The 24,615-nt window shown below is 42.2% G+C and overlaps 1 protein-coding gene across 5 annotated transcripts in view; it reads left to right on the plus strand.

The window, feature by feature from the left end:
• The window catches only part of LOC127631736 (myotubularin-related protein 4-like), a 68,363-nt gene that overhangs the window by 31,661 nt on the left and 12,087 nt on the right, over positions 1 to 24,615 (plus strand). For 4 of the 5 annotated variants that reach the window (XR_007969009.1, XM_052110043.1, XM_052110026.1 and 1 more), the window contains exons 3-12: positions 10,748 to 10,837; positions 12,600 to 12,716; positions 15,390 to 15,419; positions 15,815 to 15,897; positions 17,399 to 17,565; positions 17,682 to 17,778; positions 17,966 to 18,079; positions 19,105 to 19,286; positions 23,838 to 23,966; positions 24,303 to 24,414. Coding sequence is in view for 4 of the 5 variants with exons in the window: in XM_052110043.1 (XP_051966003.1) it covers positions 10,748 to 10,837; positions 12,600 to 12,716; positions 15,390 to 15,419; positions 15,815 to 15,897; positions 17,399 to 17,565; positions 17,682 to 17,778; positions 17,966 to 18,079; positions 19,105 to 19,286; positions 23,838 to 23,966; positions 24,303 to 24,414 (1,121 nt within the window). In the remaining variant the exon portion in view is untranslated. The remainder of the gene's footprint in view (positions 1 to 10,747; positions 10,838 to 12,599; positions 12,717 to 15,389; positions 15,420 to 15,814; positions 15,898 to 17,398; positions 17,566 to 17,681; positions 17,779 to 17,965; positions 18,080 to 19,104; positions 19,287 to 23,837; positions 23,967 to 24,302; positions 24,415 to 24,615) is intronic. The other variant, XM_052110046.1, reaches the window with a different exon arrangement.

Here is a 24,615-nt window from a genome sequence, read left to right on the forward strand (position 1 = left end):
ATAGACTGGTTGTATTTTACTCTTTGAGAGCTTTCCAACAACATGTGACACATGAATATTTGATCAGTTTGATATTTTTACCGATTGCAATATGTACGGTGCAAAATTAATAAAATATCAAAATGGAAAAATTCTGATTTATCTATACCTTTCAAAAGCACTTGTTCAGTTTTGGTCATTTGGATTGTAAAGTAGAGCTTCTAAGCTTTAAAACGATACTTGCAGTGATGTGAACATATATTTGCCCCTATCCTGATTTCTTCTGTTTTTGTGTATCGCATACAATTATTTTTCAACAAAATCTGACATAAACCAAAGGCAATCTGAGTAAACACAATTCAGTTTTTAAATGATAATGTTATTTATTGAAGCAAAAACGTTATCCAATACCAACCGGGCATGTGTGGAAAAAATATGTGCCCCCTTAGTTACTAAATCCCCAAATCTATGAAACTATTCATAATGGGGTTCAACTGGACGAGACACACCCAGACCTGATTACTGCCAGTCTGCCTCAATCAAATCAACACCTAAATGCAACTTTTACAGCTGCATGAAGTTGGCTAAAATGTCTCCTAGTAGCACACTATGACAAAAAAATATATGTTTTGTGTTTACTCAAGTTGCCTTAGTTTTGTTATCTCGTCTGAAGAGCTAGAATAATTTATCATGAAAATGCACAAAAATAGAAGAAATCTGGAAGGGGCAAATACTTTTTCACATCACTGTACCTACATGCATTGTAAAGTAGAGCTTCTAAGCTTTTAAAGATACCCATTATGTGTCGGTCAAGACTGTAGTTATTCATATTTTGACAAATAATATTTATTTTCATGTGGGTCAAAAATGTCATGTGGTGTCCGTCCAGAGGCAAGCTGAAAACCTTTAAAAAAGTGCAGAATAATTTTTTATTAATATTTCTTGTCCACCAAATCAAAGTCATGTGTGTAACAAACATGCAGGTGTTTATTTTGTTCATGTTGACAAAAAAACTTAAAACAGAGAAAACCCCGCTAGACCCTCAAGACTGAAGTTTAATGTTGTTTATTGTTTATTTATTTGATTTTTTTATGTAAAGGAGCATTTTGTTCAGGCCATATGCTGTAACCCTGAGAAAACTTTGTATTCTTGACACACACACTCTCTCTCGCACACACACGGGCGCACACACACACCCGCACATGCGTGTGCGCGCGCACACACACACACACACACACACACACACATACACGCGCACACTCTCTCACACACACACTCGCACGCACTCACATACACGCACTCTCTCACACGCACACTTGCACACACATACACTCTTGCGCGCACACTCACATACACGCACACTCTCACACACACTCACACGCACTCACACACACTCTCTCTCTCTCTCACACACACACACACACACACATGCACGCACGCGCACTCACATACATGCACACTCTCTCACATACACGCTGCGTGTACTATGATTTTATTATTTTGTCAGGGTAAATCAAGCATTTTATAAGTGTGTGTGTGTGTGTGTGGTGTGTACATGCGCTAAATCTTAATTTTATCTACATTTTAGCAATTTTTTTTTTTCATTTTCTGTCCTTTTTACCTGCAATTCCTATGGCAAAAAAGGCCTTGTAACACCTCCAATATATTATTATCTAGAGTTGCTGGTATTCAGTCATCGTGTTAATCCGATGCAGGACCTATTAAATAATCCGAGACTGTCTGTAATCCCCCAAACAAAGCCTTTTATGAAAAAGAGAACTTCCTATTTCTTTCCACGGACATGCGTTGAGTTACTGGAGACGGAATTCCAATCTAGACGAATGAAAGGGGCCCAAGGCGGTATCCATGGCAACCAGACTCCTCATTAATGTGTGTGTGAATGCATGTTTGAGCTTTGAGATTATTACTGGATGGCTCTCACAAGTATTCAGACCAAAGTCAACCTATCTCATGCACTTTCCCCAAATGGATTACTGTGGACGGTCGTTTGAATGAATTAATCCGTCTGAAAATCTCTCGGAATAATTTCATACTTGTTGTAACGCTGATAGAATTGGATACACTGAGTGCACCATAAGTCGCTTTGATTAAAAGCGTCTGCCAAGTGCATAAATGTATGTAAATGTAATTCTGAAAAGAGGTGCACATGTGACGCGATAAAATCAGGCATTATTTACTCACCCTCGTGTTGTTCCAACCCATATGCTGTTCATTTTTCAGTGCAACACCAAATGAGAATGGTGTTATACATGGTGAAATGTTTGTCCTGTGACGATTATAACATTTGGCTGATGATTGTCTCATTTTTCAGAAACCCCCCAATAAAATAACTCTCAATTATTCATAAATGTTGTGTTTCAAATTTTATGATCAACAAAATTTGTTGTTGTTGTTGTCCTAACTTTGTAAACATGTTATTCTGGTCCGGTTTACTCTACCTCACTCTGCCACTAGGTGGCAGAAAACACGAAAAAAAAAACGTTCCGTCGCAATATACAGATCTGAATGTAGGGGGCGCTCTATCGCATTTTAGCCCTCAGTTGTGCTCATCCATAGACATTCGGTCTAATTTTCAGTTCACGCAACACCCTCATTATTACATTGAATATCTGTGATTTTCCTGATATATAAAATGTTATCATTAGCAGTCGATAAAGTATATTTCTGATTTGTTTTGCATGCTTTTCCTGCTGGACACCATGTTTTGTTCTGGACATCTAAGATATAATCTTAAACTTAATTCTTAAGTTAAAAGCAGATATGCAATTTTTGGCCACCTGGGGATTACATCAGCAGTTATCAGCATAAAAGAGACGTTTGTATTTGATGACTTACAGAAATCATGTTTCACTTATGATTATTTTAAAAATCTTTTGAACTGTGGTATTAGTGCAACTAAATAAACTGTACAGTCACCTTCCTGAGATTCAGAGCTTTCATTAGATATGTGACATGTGCTATGTGAAGGACTATTTATTTTCATATAAATATTTCTATCCCTTTACCTCTAGGGGGTGCTAATTTTTACGCGACGGTTTTAAGGCCATTAGTTATTTTAAGTAACATCAATGCAGAAGTGATGGGTATCTCTGAAAAGTTCAGATTATAAGCTTTCAAATGATTCCTCACATACCTGACGTGTGTAAACGGAGACTAACTAGCATAAACTTTAGCGCGAAATAGAGTTTTAAGGGGATAATTTTGTACATATTTGCCTTTTAAATATATAAATCAAATAATAAAATGGTGATATGATTTCCTTTTTAAGGCTTTAATAACTTGTATCAAATATCAAAATATTTCTAAATACTTAAATACTAAATAGTTCAACTTTTAGTTTTGGTAAATTTAACATTTACACATTCTTTTTTTATTTAAATTTTTTTATTATTATTGTTTTTTGTTTTTTTTTAAAATTTGGAATGCCGAAATCCCAATGCGCCCTTAAGTCCTCACGGTGGCGTCGTGACTCGCCTCCAATCTGGGTGGCGGAGGACGAATCCCAGTTGCCTCCGTGTCTGAGACAGTCAACCCGCGCATTTTATCACATGATTTATTGAGCGCGTTGCCATGGAGACATAGCGCTTCACGTCATCCACCGCGGCAGCAACGCGCGCCCCACCGAGAAGAAACCACATTATATCGACCACGAGGAGGTTACCCCATGTGACTCAACCCTCCCTATCAACCGGGCCAATCTGGTTGCTAAGGAGACCTGGCTGGAGTCACTCAGCACGCCCTGGGAATCAAACTAGCGACTGCAGGTTTGATAGTCAGCGTCGTTTACCACTGAATTACCCTGGCCCCCATTTTAATGCTCTCTGGTTAAACCCACAAGTCGTAAAACGTGTTTATATTTTTGCGCGAGCCTCTGCTAACGGTGCGTGCATCAGAGCGCTAGAGAAGCGCTTAACGCGCTCTTCCGGACAGGAGCTGCTCTGTATGACGTCTGCGTTGCGGCTCAGTGATGCTCATGTACATGGAACATTGCTTTTGATGAATTCAATTATACGTTGCATTTTTGGCATTTATAGCGAGCGTTAGCGTAAACCGCCATCGTCTTTGGTCCTCTCTGTTATAGCGGAGCTAGTTCACGAGGTAGTTAAACTGTTGACATGTTCATAGCTAGCTATCGGATAAGATATAAAGGTAACTAGCACACTCTTGACGACTGAGGATTGTCACCACCACAGTAACGCAGTAGCATACGTTCAGAGCGCCATTGCAACGCATTAGCCAAGCATTCACGACTACGTTTGCGGACTTTGGTAGAGCATGATTCTGGCCTAACTATTAAACACCGATGCACTGAAAATACTTCATATTGTTCTATGTTTACTTGTATTCTCATCTTCATTTTGGCCTCTTTCAGTGTCCCATTTATGTCCTTCAACTCTCTTAAGAACTTCTTTTCTTAGCTATGCAGCGTTCGGTGTGAGCAGCCGTTTGAAACTCCCCGTGCCACTTGGAGCTTTTTATATCACGTCTGCCACCAATCCCCGTGAAGAGAGGAATACATCTCCTCATTAAGGGCATCTAATGTCTCGGAGCGACTCTTTTTATGGAGGTTTGAGTATTAGTTTATTCCTGAGTGTCAAAATATCTCTCTCTTCTTCTTTTTGGGTATTTCAAGCACGCTTTTAGTCGCAGCTTTTTCACTCACTGCAAAACGCAAACGCAGCAGTTCTGATTTCTCTCCGCTGATTGAAAGAGAGAGAGAGAGAGAGAGAGATCGGTTCAGTGATGAATTGCTCGTGGAGATTGAAGGATTGGGCACCTCCGAGAGATTGGTCTTCTCTATTCTACTGTAATTTATTGCAGTTTTCTGATGCCTCCCAAGTTAGAAAAGCATCTTCTAGAAAATCGAATGCAAGATGTTGGTAGACACAAGTGACCTTAAAGGTGCTGTAAGGGATTTTTATCCCTTAAATATATTAATGAAATAAGTGTCATGAGATATCTCACCAGTCTATGTGACTACTCTAGACTCTGTAAACCGAGTGGAGTGGTGGTGGAGGCGTAGTGGGCTAAAACACTGGTAATCAGGAGGTTGCTGGTCAAGCCACCATCATTGTGTCCTTGAGTAAGGCACTTAACTCCAGGTTGCTTCGGAGTGGTTGTCCCTGTAATAAGTGCACTAAGTGTGTGTTACAGAGAGAAGCAGCACATAACTTGTAATCAGGAGGTTGCTGGTTCGATCAAACCTGCTGGTTCGTCTGCGTGCGCGCGCGTCTCTGCGCGTGTGGGTGCACGTGTCTCGGCGTTTGTGTGCACGCGTGGCTGTCTGTCTGTGGGTGCGCGTGCGCGTCTGTGCATGCGTGCACGTGTCTGTGTGTGTGTGTGTGTGTGTGTGTGTGTGTGTGTGTGTGTGTGTGTGTGTGTGTGCGTGCGCACATCGGGGCGGAACCCCGACATACGTGAGACAGAAATGTCATGCCGTCGTGTAAATAAAATAAATAATATTAGGCTATTTAGTTTGTTTAATAAAAGTACAAGGTATAGACCTGTTCTATAGGAAAGGTAACCTTAAATGACTTCTGTTGTTATTTACTGAAACTCCTTCAAAAATTTAGGAATCTGTGGCAGGGCGGAGGGCCGACCCCTAATCAGACTAATTAGGGGTATAAAGTCCGACCGGAGACGGCAGTGCGACAGAGAGATTTACGGGCAGCTGTCTGACGTGTGTGTGTGTGTGTGTGTGTGTGTGTGTGTGTGTGTGTGTGTGTGTGTGTGTTTTGTTTCAGTTTTATATTAAACTGCTATTTATATCGTCAAGCCGGTTCTCGCCGCCTCCTTTTCCATTGAACCCCCTTTACAGAATCAAAATGCAAAATTAAGCATTTGTAGCAATTATGATAAATTAGATTTATTTTATAGAATTTTTAAGAATAGCAAAGATGATGTCATATATTCAGTATTCAATATTTATTGCCATTTTTGTGAAAGTGTTGTAGGTGCAAAATATTGTGTAAAGTCTAGATTATTAAAAGTACCTGTAAGTCAATCTGCCCTAGATGAATATGCATCTCTCTCTCTCTCGGTGTCAGCGACTGTCTGTTCATTCTGCTGTCATGTCACTCTGACAGGTGTTGGCATCTATTGTCATTTTGGTAAGCTGTGACGGGCACACATGCCCAGATGCACAAATGAGCCGTCAGTCTCCGCAGCGGCACCAAACACATGATGTTTTGATCCTGAACACTGTCAAATCTTCGGTTGTCTTTCCTTTGATGTATGACGTTTGTGCGACAGACATGTATGATACTTCAAACCATGGCTTGTTAGTGCCAGTGTAAATGCCATGGTATAGGAGTATGGCAATCATTCACATGCCCGCCTCCGCATCTATGGTGGTTTCTGCTCTGTTTCTGCTCAAGACTAAAATATCTTAAAGTTGTGTGTTTGGAGGACATCTGGAGTGTGTGTGAGTTATCCGTGGCACAGCTGGCTCGGCTGATGTTGTGCCAGCCGGGTTTGAATCTGGAGAAACAGAGATGCCCTCTCTCCATCTGTCTGAGGGTGGTCGAGGGGTGGGTGTTACACGTCATAGACGCTGTCTGGGTCGTTTGCCCTCTTTTTGTCCCCTAATGATAAAGGAAACGCACATACACTCCACAGCACTGGAGTTAAGTGCCTTGCTCAAGGACACACTGGTGTGGCTGTGGGGAACCAGCAACCTTCTGATTACCAGTTATGTGCTTTAGTCCACTACGCCACCACCACTCCTTCAAACGAAACTGGAGACTCTTTACAACCAAACAGGTTTCAATTTAAAACTTAAAGATTTCCTACAGAGGCACTTTTGTTGGCCCTGCGTCCGTAGGCGACGTCATGCTGTTGTGTCACGTGACTTGGCGCACCAGAAGTTTAACCCTTAAATGATCGTAGAGTCTTGTGAACAGTATTCAGTTGGTTTTTATTCATTTCAATTATGTGTTGCGTATAGCACATATAGAGGCCGTGGGGTCACACAAGGTTAAATGTAGCCAATTAGCACATTTGCATGCATGCTTGAGATTAAACCGTTTCCTCCGTGTAATGTGTGTCCATCAGAGATGAGGTCTTAATATCATCTGTTCTTTACACTCAGATAAAGAAATATTAATTTTAATCATGCAGCATGGATGCGCTAAAGAAACCGAGAGATTCTCGTTGATGTTCAGGAACACTGTGTGGCACACGTTGAACTCTTAAAGTGACAGTAACCTTATTAGTGTTTCTTATACAAATGAATGTAAACTCAATGTTATTACTTGTTAATTGTGCACATGTCAAACAGCGATAGCTCATATTTCATGATATAATATTCATTAATATAATGTTGAATTTTTACTAACTTTTAACTTTGTAAAAAGACAAACATTCTAAATGAATCACATTTTAATTTAGTAAAAATACAAAGTTAAATTGTGATTTAATTTTAATTAATATCATGCAGAATGTTTGTATTTTTACTCAATTAAAATGTGATTATTATTAATAACACGTAGAATTTGTGTATTTTTACAAAGTTTAAATGTGATTATTATTATTAAATAATATAATGCAGAATGTTTGAATTTTTAAAAGTTAAGATGGGATTAATATTAATTAATTAACGTAGAATGTTTGTCTTTTTACAAAGTTAAAACCTGATTAATATTAATTAATATAATTTAGAATTTTTGTATTTTTACTAAATTAAATGTGATTATTAATAAATATAATTTAGAATTTTATTTTTACCAAGTTAAAATGTGATTAATATTAATTAACGTAGAATGTTTGTAAAAAGACAAACATTCTAAATTAATCACATTTTAATTTAGTAAAAATACAAAGTTAAAATTGTATTAATATTATTTAATATCATGCAGAATGTTTGTATTTTTACAAAACAAACATTCTATATTAATTAAATAATATTAATAACATTAACTTTTAAAAATTCAAACATTCTGCATTATATTATTTAATAATAATAATCACATTTAAACTTTGTAAAAATACAAAAATTCAAAATTATATTAATTAATAATCACATTTAATTTAGTAAAAATACAAAAATTCAAAATTATATTAATTAATAATCACATTTAATTTAGTAAAAATACAAAAATTCTACGTGTTATTAATGAATAATAATTACATTTTAATTTAGTAAAAATACAAACATTCTGCATGATATTAATTAATATGAATGTTTGTATTTTTACAAAGTTAAAATGTGATTATAATGATGAAACACATTATTAAAATATAAATTTACACTTTTTTTCAGGACCGGTTTTATTGTTTGTTCTGCATCTGATCAGCCTGAATGAAGCGCACGATTTTTGAAAATGTATTTGTATCTTTTCTTTAGAGAAACTCTTATGTAAACTTTGAGCATTTATATTGTGCATTAAATAACTTTATTTTGATGAGTATTTTTTCTGAAAAAATAAAAATCTGTAATATTTTGTATGGAATCGAGATTATATCGAATCGTGAACCTCCATATTGTATAACGAATCATGAGAACCATATCGTCCCGTCTTCAGCTCATGTGCATTAATTATTCTCTTGTTCGAACTCATTTCATTTGGCCACAAACTTTAACACATCCCGGACGTGTGCCAATTCATGCCCAAACTGCCATGTTTGTGTAAAGTGCTGAAGAAATGGAAGGAAGTTATGAAACCTCCAGCGGGGTCTGTATGTTTGTTGTGTGTTTTGGCTACAGTTTGGACTCATATACAGTGTGTGTTTGTTGATTTCATGAGAGGTTTCACTGACATCAGGCTCGGGGAACAGTGTGTTATTTTAATGTGTAACATTCTGTTTATCTCAATCAACAACCGGTGCAGAGTTCAAGCTAAAGTCTACTTGGATTGTTTTACGCTTCAAGTGTTTAGCAGGCAAGCATTACTCTTACTAGTGCTCAAACTTGGAGTCTGGGATTTTAGTTTTTGTCTTGGGCCATAAGCAGCCACCCAGATTTCCCTTTCAACTACATGGAAGCATCCTGGAAACATTCCACAACATCCTCTCATTGTGTCGGGCGACGTTTGCATGGACGAACGCTACTCTGATGCTCTTCAGACAATGTTAAAGTAGAGTTTATGTTGCATATCTTGTCCCATTTGAAATGTCAGAAAGGTTTGCCCATGTCGGGTGATTTTTGGTTTTGAGTGTCCAGCTGGTATATTTCTTCACTGGTGTCTGATGCCAGGCGCAGGTCTTTCACCCTGTCCTGTGATGCAGCGAACGATGGCTCAAGGTCTCTTCAGATCAATGTTTAATCAAAACATTATGTCTGTGAACACGTAGCCTGAAACATTATCCTACATTGAGAAAAATGACCTTGTTTGGTCCAAAGACCCGGTCAGTGGTATGTAGGTGTGCTTGTAGCGTGCATTTTTTGCAATTATGTTTCAGTGCCAACCAGGCTCGGATTTTACATAGAAACTGGCCCAAACAGTTGTTGCCGGGTTTTGCTGTCCTTTATTGCATATCACTGCCCCCTTTGGCATAACGTGTCGCCGTTTTGTGGCCCGTTCTGCATAACATGCGGCTCTTTTCAGCTTATCGCGGTCCATTCGCCCATTTCGCAGCCGGCCCTCCGGAACCCGCTCAGACCGGCACCAAAGTTATGACGCATTCAGTATAACCGCATTAAAGATGCGACGCATTCAATGTAACCGCATTAAAGATGCGACGCATTCAATGTAACCGCATTAAAGGGTGTGTGATCGGTGTAAAATTGTCTTTTGATGAAAATGTTTTAGTTGACTATAAAAACATTGTTAGTGCATTATCTTTTCAGCAATAACATTTTCAGGAAAATTCAAAAAAAAATTATTAAAATTGAATTGTCACTATGCGTCTTTGTCCATATCAATTAAGATGATATGGACAAAATAAAAAGTTGTTTACAAGATAAACACTGTGCATTGTAGCCAAGTGTGCCCTCAAAAGTGAAGCCGAAACATTTCGATCGCCCCCCCGGTGGCTGGTCCTAGTATAGGTCATAAACCCCGCCTCCCCATGTTATTCAACGGGACGTGAGACCAACTAAACAATTAAATTACACTTCACATATCTTTTTTCCAAAGATAGTTTCTGTCATTTACTGTCGTTTCTATCATGTTGATGTCATTTCAAGTGTTTGTTTTCAAAATAAGTTCGTTTTTATAGCATCAAATAACTAAAAACAGTGCTGTGACATCATGATTGACAGCTGTGATTGACAGGTTCTCTGAGCGAAGTAGTCACTGAACCACCTTTTTTTTGGGATCTTCGGAGGACTGAGGAGATTGGAGCTTTAAATTTAATATCTACATTTCTATAATTATTTATTTCACACCGTCAAAAGTCAAAAGTGCAGGGGCGTGTGCTTGCGATTGATTCAGCGAGAGTGAGGGCGGGGCCTTGATTTCGCGGCTTTACTTCCTGCTCACTACTGCGCAGGTCTGGTCCCGAAATCGCAACTGCGCAGACTCAAGTCCCAAGATGTCAGCGCCATATCGGAACACTGGCGGCTTCAGTTCTCACCGATGGAAAAGAGCGAAGGGGCGTCGTCCATCTTTTTTTACAGTCTATGGTTGTAGCAATAAGCCTCAAGCGTGTGTCGTGCGCGACAACCGATTGCGTTAAAATTACCGTAATGCTCATTCATATGTTTGTATTTTACTACGGTATCAAACATGCATCGTCCAATTAGGTTTTTGAACCAAAACTATTATTTTTATAATTGCATTTCTAATATTGTGTGTTTGTTTTGCAGGGTGAGGAGGGACCGCCTAGTCTGGAGTACATCCAGGCCAGGGATCTGTTTCCCCAGAAAGATCTCGTCAAAGACGACGACAGTCTACAGGTTTGTACCTAATTTAGTATTTTGTCGTACAGTTGAAGTCAGAATTGAACGATCGATTGCGGCGATGGTAGCAAAGTGCACCGAGTTGGTTACAAGAGTGGCAGATGTTGATAAACGGATTGATTATCTGGAGTCATCGGAAAAGGAATTATCCGTTAATCCGGCAGCGGCCAAAATAGACGTGGAACGCATTTTGGAAAAATTATAAATCGGTTATAAATCAGAGTATAATGAGTCCACATGCAAATGTACCACTCTGGGCTACTGTTTAATACATCAGTGTCTACCCAGATCCATGGTTATGCCATTTACCGATATCATCAATCATCGCTTGTCAATGAGTGTCGAAATCGACATCGGGAGATTTATAAGATATCGACGACATACGATAACATCGTCCTATTGCAAGATTTAACCCATTGGAAATTGGATGGTGTGAAGTGTCTTTATTTGACAGGTGGTTGGATAATATGATGGCTTGATGACGTCAGCTGGAAAGACGTTTTGGAGGCGGAGCATGATGTCATTTTCGTGAATAACCTGCACGGATGATTCAGAAAGTAAATAGTGTCTATTTTGATATGCCGCTTATATTATGGAGTATTATTGGGGGCGGCTTTGGCTCAGGTGGTAGAGCGGGTCGACCACTAATAGCAGGGTTGGCATGACTCCACATGCCGAAGTGTCCTTGGGCAAGACACTGAGCCCCAAGTTGCTCCCAATGGCAGACTAGCACCTTGCATGGCAGCCCTGCCACCATTGGTGTGTGTGTTGCTCCCAATGGCAAGCTAGCACCTTGCATGGCAGCCCTGCCACCGTTGGTGTGTGTGTTGCTCCCAATGGCAGACTAGCACCTTGCATGGCAGCCCTGCCACCGTTGGTGTGTGTGTTGCTCCCAATGGCAGACTAGCACCTTGCATGGCAGCCCTGCCACCATTGGTGTGTGTGTTGCTCCCAATGGCAGACTAGCACCTTGCATGGCAGCTCTGCCACCATTGGCGTGTGTGTTGCTCCCAATGGCAGACTAGCACCTTGCATGGCAGCTCTGCCACCATTGGCGTGTGTGTTGCTCCCAATGGCAGGCAAGCACCTTGCATGGCAGCTCTGCCACCATTGGGGTGTGTGTGTGTTGCTCCAATGGCAGACTAGCACCTTGCATGGCAGCCCTGCCACCGTGTGTGTGTGAATGCGACACAGTGTACATTTATTTTTAGATACGCAGACAGACGATGCCTTGTTCACTTTGTTTTGAAGCCTGTTGCATTTAAAGGCAAACTTCATACAAGAACTGTCTGAACTGCTCCAGTGTTTGAGTTTTTAAAGAGCCAGCGATCTCTCATGCCGCCTATTTTCCAAAGCCGTGCCAACTGGTCTCCAGGGGTCTGCCCAACAGATCCTGTTTACCCCCGAGCTAGTGTGCCAGCTCCCAAACTACTGGCACAGATGGCATCATGGGAGGAATACATTTGAGGCAGGAACTTTTCACCAATGGGCTAAACGATTATCGTTACGGTATTGTTCCGTACCGATCCGGGCCCACAGTTGGAGTCGTGCTGTTGTGGCGCAACAGCTGGGTGTGTGCTCGGGACGCATAGAAGCTCTGGTGTTTCCAAATGGGCACAGGATCAAGTCTGGCCTCCCATCATTTCCCGATCCCATTTCTTTCTCTCTAGCTACATATCTAGCCTCTCTCGACCCACCTATCCAATAAAGCCCATTATAAACATTAAACGCTGTGTTCTCTCTCTCTCTCTCTCTCCAGGTTCCGTTCCCCATCCTTCAGGGCGAGTGGGTGGAGTTTTTGGGTCATGCAGACGATGCCATCATTGCGATCTCCAACTATAGACTCCACATCAAGTTCAAAGACTCCATCATCAACGTAAGACAACAATAGAGGATGTTTGCACATATAGTTAGAAAGAGAGAGACCTATAAAATAAGTCCAAAAATGGTAAACAAAATCAAATCTGTCTTCAGATTGAAATCCTCAACGTAAAGGATTCATTGTAGTTCTGGCCCCGATCACGTTCCCCCATGCTACCCAGAATGCTTTGCGCTAAGAGCACTGGTTGACCCGAGTGCGTTACAGCATCAGTTATGAACTTATCTGACCTTAAATTTAAGGGTCACTTTCACTTCCTTCGACAATGAACCATTTACAAACCCGGAAGTGTATAAAAGCTCCGTTCTAGGCTTTTTAACCCGTATTCAATGGAAACTCTCTTTCTTTCTTTCTTTCGTTCTTTCTGTCTCTTCCTGTATTTTTCTACCTTTTCATTATTTTATATTTTTTTTCCGTTGTTGTCGCTTCATTTCCATTTTGTTTTTCCTCCTCCTGTCCCTCTCTTATCCTCCTCTTCTCTCCCTCTTCCATCCCTTTTCCTCTTCCTCTCACGCTGCTTCCTCTTGTCCTCATCTTCCTCTTAAACATCTTCCTCCCACTTCCACCTCTTTCTCATCTTAACCCCTATTCTTTTTTATTTTCCTTCCTCTCTTTCTTCCTCTTCTCTTCCTCTCACGCTGCTTCGTCTTCTCTTCCTTTACTTCCTCTTGTCCTCATCTTCCTCTTTTCCACCTCACCATCCTCTATTCTTTTTTCTTTCTCCTACTCGCTCTTTCCTTTTTTCCTCTTTGACTTATTACTCTCCATTTCTTGATCCGTTACTCTTCTTCCTCTTTCTCTTCCTATGCTTCCTCTTTTCCACCTCATCTTCCTCTATTCTTTTCTTTTCCTTATTCCTCTTCTCTTTCTCCTTTTCTTGATCCATTACTCTTCTTCCTCTTTCTTCTCTCCCTTTGCTTCCTCTTTTCCACAAAATCTTCCTCTATACTTTTCCTTCTTTCTTTCTCTTTTACTCTAACTTTTTCCTCTTCTCACTCTTCCATCCCTTTTCCTCTTCTCTTCCTTTACTTCCTCTTCCTCTTTTCCACCTCACCATCCTCTATTTTTTTATCTTCCTCCTTACTCTTTCTTTCTCACTCCCTCTTTCCTTTTTCCTCTTTGACTTATTACTCTCTTTTCCTTTTCTTTATCCATTACTCTTCTTCCTCTTCATTCTTTTCCTCTTCCTCTCATGCTGCTTCCTCTTGTCATCATCTTCCTCTTCAACATCTTTCTCGTCTTAACCCCTTTCTTTTTTATTTTCCTTCCTCTCTTTCTTCCTCTTCTCCTAATCCTCTCTTCCTTTACTTCCTCTTGTCCTCTTCAACATCTGACTCCCTCCCACTTCCTTCTCTTCCTTTCTCTCTTCTTCCTCTCTTCCACCTCACCATCCTCTATTCTTTTTATCATCTTCCTCTTTCTTTCTCTTTACTTTTTCTTCTTTGACTTCTTACTCTTCCATTTCTTGATCCATTACTCATCTTCCTCCTCTCCCTCTGCTTCCTCTTTTCTTCCTCCTTTCTCTTTTCCAACTCATCTTCCTCTCTTCTTGTCCTCTTCTCTTTCTCCTTTCCTCTAACTTTTTCTCTACCTTTACTTTATCCATTACTCTTCTTCCTCTTTCTGTCTCTTTCCCAACTCATCTTCCTCTTTTCTTTTCCTCCTTTCTTTCTTTCTTTTCCTCTAACTTCGTACTCTCCTTATCTTTATCCATTTCTATTCTTCCTCTTCTTCATTTATTACTCTTATCTCTTCATTCTCTCCCTCTTCCTCTCACGCTGCTTCCTCTTCTCTTCCTTTACTTCCTCTTGTCCTCTTCATCATCTTACTCCCTCCTTCCCACTTCCTTCTCTTCCTCTTTCTCCTCTTTTCCACCTCACATCCTCTATTCTTTTTATCTTCCTCTTTCTCTTCTACTCCCTCTTGACTTATTACTCTCTCTTCCATTTCTTGATCCATTACTCATCTTCCTCTTTCTCTCTCTTTCCCAACTCCTCCTCTCTTCCTCTAACTTCTTACTCTTCTTCCTCTTCATTACTCTTCTTCCTCTTCATGCTGCTTCCTCTCTGCTTCCTCATCTTACTCCCTCCCTCTTCCTCTTCTCATTTCCTCTTTAATTTCTCTCTCCCTTTTCTTCGTCATTACTGTTCTTCCTCCTCCTCCTCCTCTCACTCTGCTTTCTTTTTCCTCCTCTTTATTCAACTTCTTATGCGCTCTCTTCATCTTCTTTTCTACCACTTCTCTTCCTCTTTTTCTCTTTCGCTTTACCTCTTAACTTCATTCTCTTTCTTCATCCTTTACTCTTCTTCCTCTTAATTCTCTCCCTCTGCTTCCTCTTTCCCCCCTTCTCTCCCTCTTCCACCTAATTGTCCACTTTCATTCCCTTCCACTTTCCCTTTTCCTCTTAAACTTCTTACACTCTTCCTTTTCTTCATCCATTACTCTTCTTCCTCCTCTACCTCTGCTCCCTCCTCTTCCACTCATCCTCCTTTCTCCTTTTCCATTCTTCCCCCCCTTTTCTCTTCCTCTTCATCATCTTGATCTCACATCTCTTGCTCTCCTCTTTCTCATACTTGTATTACTCTTCCTCTTCTCACTCTCTCCCTTGCATTTATTTCTCTCCTTCTCTTCCTCTCCTCTTCCTCATCCCTGTCTGTGCTGATGTTGTAGATGTATCCTGGTGTGGACAGTGAAATATCTGTGAGTAATCCACACTCACTCCTCCAACCTTCATCCCTTCATTCCATGTCTTTATTTCCCCCCTTCATTATGGTTTATTTAAATGGTTTTTCTGTTTGTCAAACTGGATCATGTTAACATTAATATACAGTACACGTTATGTAATATATAGGGCTGTCATATAGGTATAATGCCTTCTAAACTGTGTAGAGAGACTTATTCACAATACAAGAACATTGAATTGATTAATGATGTAGGATATGAAGTTTTGAACATGTATGAAAGCAACTGAAGTGTTTCATTCTGCAATTGATAAACACAAGATACATTTAAGGCATTTGTTGCAGGTATTTGTAGTGGTTCAGTCATGTGATGAAGTCTTCTGGTCTCTGATTGGCTGATTGTGTTGTGTGCAGGTTCCTCTCAGGCTTATAGAGAGTGTGGAGAGTAGAGAGATGTTTCAACTACACATCATCTGCAAAGACTCCAAAGTAGTGAGGTAACACACACGCAATCTCTCTCACACACACACACAATCACACTCGCAGGCAATCTCACACACGCGCACACTCTCTCACACACACGCAATCTCACACACACTCATACACACACACACAATCTCACACACGCGCACACTCTCTCACACACACGCAATCTCACACACGCGCACACTCTCACACACACGCAATCTCACACACACTCATACACACACACACACACACAATCTCTCACACACACAATCTCACACATACACACACGCAATCTCTCTCACACAGTCACGCACGCTCACTCACACACACACTCTCACACAATCTCACACACACAATCTCTCTCACACACACACACACGCAATCTCTCTCACACACACACACACACGCAATCTCTCTCACACACACACACTCACACAATCTCACACACACAATCTCTCTCACACAGTCACGCACGCTCACTCACTCACACACACTCACACAATCTCACACACACAATCTCTCTCACACACACACACACGCAATCTCTCTCACACACACACACACACGCAATCTCTCTCACACACACACACACACAATCTCACATACACACACGCAATCTCTCTCACACAGTCACGCACTCACACAATCTCACACACACACAATCTCTCTCTCTCACACACACACACGCACGCACGCACACACACACACACGCGCGCGCGCAAATACACATTCACACACACGCAGACACTGACACACGCAGACACACATGCGAATACAGATTCGCAGACACAAACACACGTGCACACACGCGCATACACAGATACACAGACAACCGCATGGAGACACTGACACACACGCAGATACACAGACACAAACACACACACACTCTCTCTCTCACATACACACACGCAATCTCACTCACACACACAATCTCTCACACAGTCACGCGCGCACACACTCACTCACTCAAACACAATCACACACACACACACACACACACACACACATCTCTCTCTCACACACACACACACGCAGACACACACGCGAATACAGATTCGCAGACACAGACACAAACACACGTGCACACACACGCATACACAGACACCCGCATGCAGACACTGACACACACGCAGATACACAGACACACACACACACTAAATGGAGTAAATACATTTTTATTAGGGGTGTAACGGTTTATCGTGGCACGATACATCGCGGTTAAAAAATTTGACTCTGCGCATCGTTGAGATCATCTGATCTAATATGTGCCACATATTACAGTGTGTAAGCAGCTTATATATCTCACATAATCCTGTAATATTAGCTGATATTTCCATTTGGTGCGCTGATAGTCCCAGTACATGTCCGCTGGAGCATTTAGCACTTTTAAAAACAAAAATAAAGTAACAGTAGTGAAAAAAAAATAACTTTCAATCTTTTCAACTTTCTATTCCTCTCAAAATCTATTAAGAACATGTCAAGGTCACATTTCACCACAAACTCAAAAATCCTTTTTTCCCGTTGTGTCAGGTGTCATTTCTCGACATTAAAGCAGTGTGAGGAGTGGCTGAAGCGTTTGAACAGAGCGGTCGCACACCCGGCCCGTCTCGAGGATCTGTTCGCCCTCGCGTACCACGCCTGGTGTTTAGGAGGGAACACGGACGACGAAGATCAACACCTGCACCTCTGCAGACCAGGTACACGACCGAGCGTTCCTCTCTTCATTTCTAGATGCTTAATAGTGTTTCTGTGCAGGTAATAATGTCATTCAGATGTGCCTGTATAATGGAGTCGTCTTGTTGGTTTGTCTCAGGTGAGCATGTGCGGCACAGGATGGAGGTGGAGTTGAATCGGATGGGATTTGACATGCAGAACGCCTGGAGAGTGTCTGATATCAACAACAACTACAAGTACGACTCTAGTACACATCCCATAATACACACTTCATTTAAACACGTTCTCTGGCTGTTGAACCGTTAGGGCCGCCAAAGTGAACGTAACATGAGAGTAATTAAACGCATTTGAAGTCCTGTTACATCACTGCAGGAATGATTAATCTGATACTTTGTAACACTGGTTTTGTGCTTCTGTTTGTAGATTGTGTTCCAGTTACCCTCAAAAACTGCTGGTGCCTGTTTGGATCACGGATAAAGAGCTGGAGAGCGTGGCTTCCTTTAGGTCCTGGAAGAGAATTCCTGTGGTGGTGTACAGGTATACATGTTTAAATAACACAGAGGAGGGGGTCTGTGTATCTCAGCGAGTATTGATGCTGACGATCACCGCTGGAGTCGCGAGTTTGAATCCAGGGCGTGCTGAGTGACTCCAGTCAGGTCTCCTTGGCAACCAAATTAGCCCGGTTGCTAGGGAGGGTAGAGTCACATGGGGTAACCTCCTCGTGGTCGTGATTAGCGGTTCTCGCTCTCAATGGGGCGTGTGGTGAGTTGTGTGTGGATTGTGGAGAGTAGCATGAGCCTCCACATGCTGCGAGTCTCCGCGGATGCACAACGAGTCACGTGATCAGATGCGCGGATTGACTGTTTTAGAAGCGGCGGCAACTGAGACTCGTCCTCCGCCACCCGGATTGAGGCGAGTAACCGCGCCACCACGAGGACCTACTAAGTAGATGGAATTGGGCGTCCAAATTGGGAGGAAGGGGAGAATTATTATTTTTTTTACGTATCAGCCGCCCTACCACTCCAGGCGGTCGGGGAGTCGCTCCCCTCCACCCCTCGCGGACGGCAGGGCACTCCTCTGCCCTTGGCAGCGGCTCTACGACTCCAGGCGGTCGGGGAGGCCTCGCGGACGGCGGTCTTCCCGACCCCTCCGCGTTTCCTGGGGGACGGCAGGGCACTCCTCCGCCCCTGGCAGCGGCTCCTTCGCTCCAGTCCCCACTCGCCTCGCGGATGGTAGCCGTTCTCCGCGTCTGGGCGGTCGGGCTACTCCTTCCCCCGGTGGATGGCAGTGGCACAGGACTCCGCGACGGGCATCCCTCCTTCTCTTAAAGTCTTACATTTTATTTAAGCAACCCTGAGTTCACTGTAAAATGAATATTCTTAAAAATCCTAAAAGCACTTTTTAAGGGGTGAATAAAGGAAATAAATCGTCCTTGGGTCTCTAAGGATTGAAGCTTGCATTATTTTACTTCCATTTGATGCTTTGCAAGTGTTCATTTTGTGCTCTGAATATATAGGTATGTATATCTAATCTGTCTGTTTCATTAATATTTTTGTGTCTAGACACCAGCGTAATGGTGCGGTGATCGCGCGCTGCAGTCAGCCTGAGATCAGCTGGTGGGGCTGGAGAAACACAGAGGACGAGTATCTTGTGACGTCTATAGCGAAGGCGTGTCAGCTCGACCCGGGCCCACGGGCTTGCCGAACCAGAGGAGACGGACCGGACGCGTCCGATAGTGACTTCGGTAAGACCCTGACAAAACACTGTGGATTCAAACCTTTCATTTACTTTTAATGAGACATTTCAAATACTGTAGAAACGGGTGGTAAAATCGAACCTTCGACATGGCGGTAGCAACATTTACAACTTCAGCCTCCATCTTATCCCAAACCAAAAATGTCCTCTCTACTAAAAAAGTTATTAAAAAGCCCATCCAATCAGACGCCGTCGTCAAACTGGTGACGTATAGACAACTTTCGTCCAATCATTTGACGTCTATAACCGCGGGAGATGCTGGAATACGGGTGGGGGAAAAAATAACGCTGGCCAACCATGGCACATTGGGTATCAGCGTACTCTGCGTGACCCAAGGAATGTAAAAAGGGCAGTCCTAGGACGATAGGTCAGATATGTCAAATGTTATAAGAATTTTTATACATTTCATTATATCTTTGGACCACAAGGTGGCGCTGGTCCCAAACTTTATTGGTACTCTCAGGGTATGGTGCCAATGATGCATACCAAGTTCCGTACCGGTACGCCAATGCCATTTGTAAAATTCAGAATTTTAAGACAAAATAAAAAATGGCTGTCGTAGAAAAATTTGGTAATTGCCCCAATAAAATAAAATATGGCCGACATAGAAAAATTGGGTATACAAAATAAAAAATGGCCGACGTTGAAAAATTGGGTATACAAAATTAAAAAATGGCCGACGTCGAAAAATTGACTATACAAAATAAAAAATTGCCGACGTCGAAAAATTGGGTATACAAAATAAAATATGGCCGACGTAGAAAACTTGGGTATACAAAATTAAAAATGGTTGACGTCGAAAAATTGGGTAATTGCCCCAATAATAAAAATACAAAAATGTCCGACGTAGAAAAATTGGGTAGACAAAATAAAAAATGGCTGACGTCGAAAAATTGGGTAGACAAAATAAAAAATGGCTGACGTAGAAAAATTGGTTAATTGCCCCAATAATAAAAATACAAAAATGTCCGACGTAGAAAAATTGGGTAGACAAAATAAAAAATGGCTGACGTAGAAAAATTGGTTAATTGCCCCAATAATAAAAATACAAAAATGTCCGACGTAGAAAAATTGGGTAGACAAAATAAAAAATGGCAGACATTGAAAAATTGGGTAGACAAAATAAAAAATGACCAACTTAGGAAAATTAGTTATTGCCCTAAGGAATCTAAAGAGCCAGTCTCATGATTCTGGTGCTGTACGAAACTGTGCAGGTATCCTTGCGTCTTGTTTGTGATGATGTATACCAAGTTTTGTGTCAATACGATAAAGCTGTGCAAAGATAGAGCCTCACTTCCATTTTGGCGTGCTTGGCGTCGGATTCGATGAAGCGTTATCCAAAAACAGTTTGGTCTATCAAAAAGATTTTGGTTGTATTTTGTCACGAGTGTCACTAGATGTTACATGAACAGTTGGTGGCGCTAGAGGGTCAGAGTAAGAAACCCCAAATTTGGGTGAGTTACATTTGAGAGTGTCCTCTATCAGTGTGCCAAATTTCATAACTTTCCCATGTACGTTTCTATGGGCTGCCATAGACTTGATAAAGAACAACACTAATGGACTTTCAGTGCTTGGCCCATTAAAAAACCAAAAACGGAATCGATGGAGGATTCCAAGAATCGGTCGAGTATCAAGGCCCTTAATCCTAAAGTTCCCCAATCTTTTAGCAACGCCCGTTAATTCTGGAACACAGACACTTGGTGCATCGCCAGTTGTAATTAGTTTCTGTCTAAGAATACATTCATAACACCTATAGACACAATTATGGTCCTGGACCGCAGAGAAACGGTTTGTGTCAGTCATGTGATGCATTTGTCTCCGAGAGTGTTTACAGACTGACTACAATGAAGTGTGGGATTTGCCATGGGAAAACTGCTCATTTCCTCTCACACAGTCAATTAACGGCGTTTCCTCTCGCCAGTGTCTGTCTGCTGGGAATGAGAAAGGAAGCTGCTACCAACTGGAAACTCATTTTGTGGCAATTTGGAGGTCAGTTTAAAGGATGTAGTCTGAATATGAGTTTGGCAGGCGGTTTTTAGACTGTCTAATTACAGTTGTGACTGTACTGTCTAATGAGGTGAGAGATGCTGCCAATAATCGTCACAATCAAACTCTCTGTGGCTCAGGTGGTAGAGCGGGTCGGCCGCTAAACGCAGAGCTGGCGGTTCGAATCCCGGCCCACATGACTCCACATGCCGAAGTGTCCTTGGGCAAGACACTGAACCCCAAGTTTCTCCCAATGGCAGGCTAGCACCTTACATAGCAGCTCTGCCGCCATTGGTGTGTGAATGTGTGTGTGACTGGATGAATGAGTCACAGTGTAAAGCGCTTTGAATACCGTTAAGGTTATATATAAGTGCCGACCATTTACCATTTTTGATGGTTCGAATCCCGGCCCACATGACTCCACATGCCGAAGTGTCCTTGGGCAAGACACTGAACCCCCAGTTGCTCTGCCTGCTCTTCTTAACTTTATATTAAACGTCAAATATGTTCTGATTTGTTGGTTACTTGATTGAATCTCACGAAAACTGTCAAGAACATGTCCAAGTCATAGTTCACCCCAAAAATCAATATAAAAAATAAGAAGTTATATTTTGCATGAAAAAAAGCATGTTTTTAAGACTTTACATTTTGTATACATTGTAATAGTAATTTAAAGCATTGAGGATGATTTAAACTTTGCAATTACTCTCTTAATTGGCTGTGTGTGTTGGTGAGATCATCTTTAGACTCGTCAGGTTTTGGCCGGTGTTTCTACAATCTCTCATCTTAATGCCGTAAGTGGATTGGCTGCCTTGGCAGGAAATGACTGTGCTGTGCATGCCAGACGTTTCTCTGCAGTGCCCATCATTGATTATTCCAGTCGGACAGACTGAAGAGTAATAACCGTACTGTTGGAGCATTTTAACAACTCTGTGGTGTCTCCGGCATACCTAGCCATACTTGTTCTGCAGTATGCATTAGGGCCAGGTTTGGCTGACTACCTCACAATACGATACTTCATAATGCATCGCAATATCAGATTTGAATTGCAGTTGAATCTGCGGCAAGCACTAGTACTGTCACGAGGTTTAATAGAAAACTACATGCCACTCCCTTTAATACTACATGCAACAAAATGAGGTCATGTGAAAATGGTGTATACCACTTTTTAATCATTGCAGGGTATGCAGATGCCACCCAATTGGGGGTGTTTGCTGTTCTTTTCTGCAAACCACCGGCTCACTCGGTTCTCCCAATGGCCATTCCGCCCCTGGTCGGCCCAAAAGTGCGTCAGCCCAGATTACCGGTTCAGCTCTGCACGTAGTAGTAGTTGTATTTCTTCCACAGTGACATTAAATTAATCCATCCATCCATCTTCAACTGCTTATCCGAAGTCGGGTCGCGGGGGCATCAGCTCCAGCAGGGGGCCCCAAACTTCCCTATCCCGAGCCACATTAACCAGCTCTGACTGGAGGACCCCAAGGCGTTCCCAGACCAGTGTAGAGATGTAATCTCTCCACCTAATCCTGGGTCTTCCCCGAGGCCTCCTCCCAGCTGGACGTGCCTGAAACACCTCCCTAGGGAGGCGCCCAGGGGGCATTCTTACCAGATGCCCAAACCACCTCAACTGACTCCTTTCGACGCAAAGAAGCAGCGGCTCTACTCCGAGCTCCTCACGGATGACTGAGCTCCTCACCCTATCTCTAAGGGAGAAGCTTGCCACCCTTCTGACTTGGTAATTCGGTGGCCATTCTTTTTTTTTTTTTTTTGGAAAGCCCAATTCCCAATGCGCTCTAAATCCTCGTGGTGGCGTCGTGAATAGCCTCAAATCCGGGTGGTGGAGGATGAATCTCAGTTGTCTCTGCATCTGAGACAGTCAACCCGTGCATCTTATCACCACGGAGACGTAGCGCGTGTGGACACTTCACGCTATTCTCCGCGGCATCCAAGCACAACTCACCACACGCCCCACCGAGAGCGAGAACCACATTATAGCAACCACAAGGAGGTTACCCCATGTGACTCTACCCTCCCTGGCATCCGGGCCAATTTGGTTGCTTAGGAGACCTGGCTGGAGTCACTCCTTCCGACTCCCTGGGGGTGGTAGTCGGTGACCATTCTTGATATAATGAGCTATACTTCAATTATTGGTTCAGCAGTCTAAATGTTCCTTTAGATGATATGCATGCAATCAACATACCATCTGTGTGTTGGTTTGCATCGTCAGACATTGTTGTCCTTTTTTCATATTGGCTGTGTGCAGTCATGGTATGTAAAAATAGGTCCACTTTAAGTCATAATGCAACACAGGGCTGGAAAATAACTTGGAGCTAAAAAGACAAAAGCAGTGGACATTAGTTGTGCATGTCACTTGATTGTGCTTCAGTTTCTTGCACAGCCTGTTTTCCCACGGCACACCCAGAGCCTTGTTTGTGGACACGCCACTGTTGCTCACTGCATACTATTTTTAACATGCGTTTTAGCATGTAGTAGCCAGTACATGTTACTGTATGTATTCCAGTCTAATCTCACCCACTCTCTCTTGTTTTTCCAGACTCATCTCTTACGGCTTGCCCCGTTCCAGACGCCAGCACAGCGGTCCAGAAGTTGTTGATTCTTGATGCGCGCTCTTACACCGCTGCGGTGGCAAACCGCGCCAAGGGAGGAGGCTGCGAGTGTGAAGGTTTGTGTTGTTGGACTAAAGCAGTGGTTGTCAAACCTGTCCCTGAGGCCCTTCCACACTACATGTTTCAGATGTCTCCTCAATCAGACACACCTGATTCAACTCATCAGCTTGTTAGTGGAGACTCCAACTCTTAAATTGGGTGTGTCAGAAAAGGGCGACGTCCAAAATGTGCCGTGTTTGAGCGCCTCCAGGACCGGTTTGCGAACCGCTGGACTGAACCACTTGTGACAGAAACATCCTGTTTTATTCTGTAGTAAAACTTGGCATCATGAGGCAGTTGTTGATCGATTAAAGTCTCTTGTTTTGTGTGTGTATTTCCGTTGGTGTTTGTAGAGTACTATCCCAACTGTGAGGTGATGTTTATGGGCATGGCCAACATCCATTCCATCAGAAACAGCTTTCAGTCGCTCCGAACGGTTTGCAGTCAGATTCCAGATCCTGGCAAGTAAGTCCTGTTTCAGTATCGCCGTTTTTACACCTGATATTAAGATGCGTCTCATTTGACCACTTGATCACATTGGCTATTGTGAACTATATCAAACGTCTGAAGTTATATTCATCTCTAGCAGTCAATCTTAATGTAGGTCAGTAGTTCCAGACCTTCAACACCCACTGTGAGTTTTCTTTATCAGCCTTTTCTAACTGT

The sequence above is a fragment of the Xyrauchen texanus genome, chromosome 3 (assembly GCF_025860055.1).
Source record: "Xyrauchen texanus isolate HMW12.3.18 chromosome 3, RBS_HiC_50CHRs, whole genome shotgun sequence".
NCBI classification, from domain to species: domain Eukaryota; kingdom Metazoa; phylum Chordata; class Actinopteri; order Cypriniformes; family Catostomidae; genus Xyrauchen; species Xyrauchen texanus.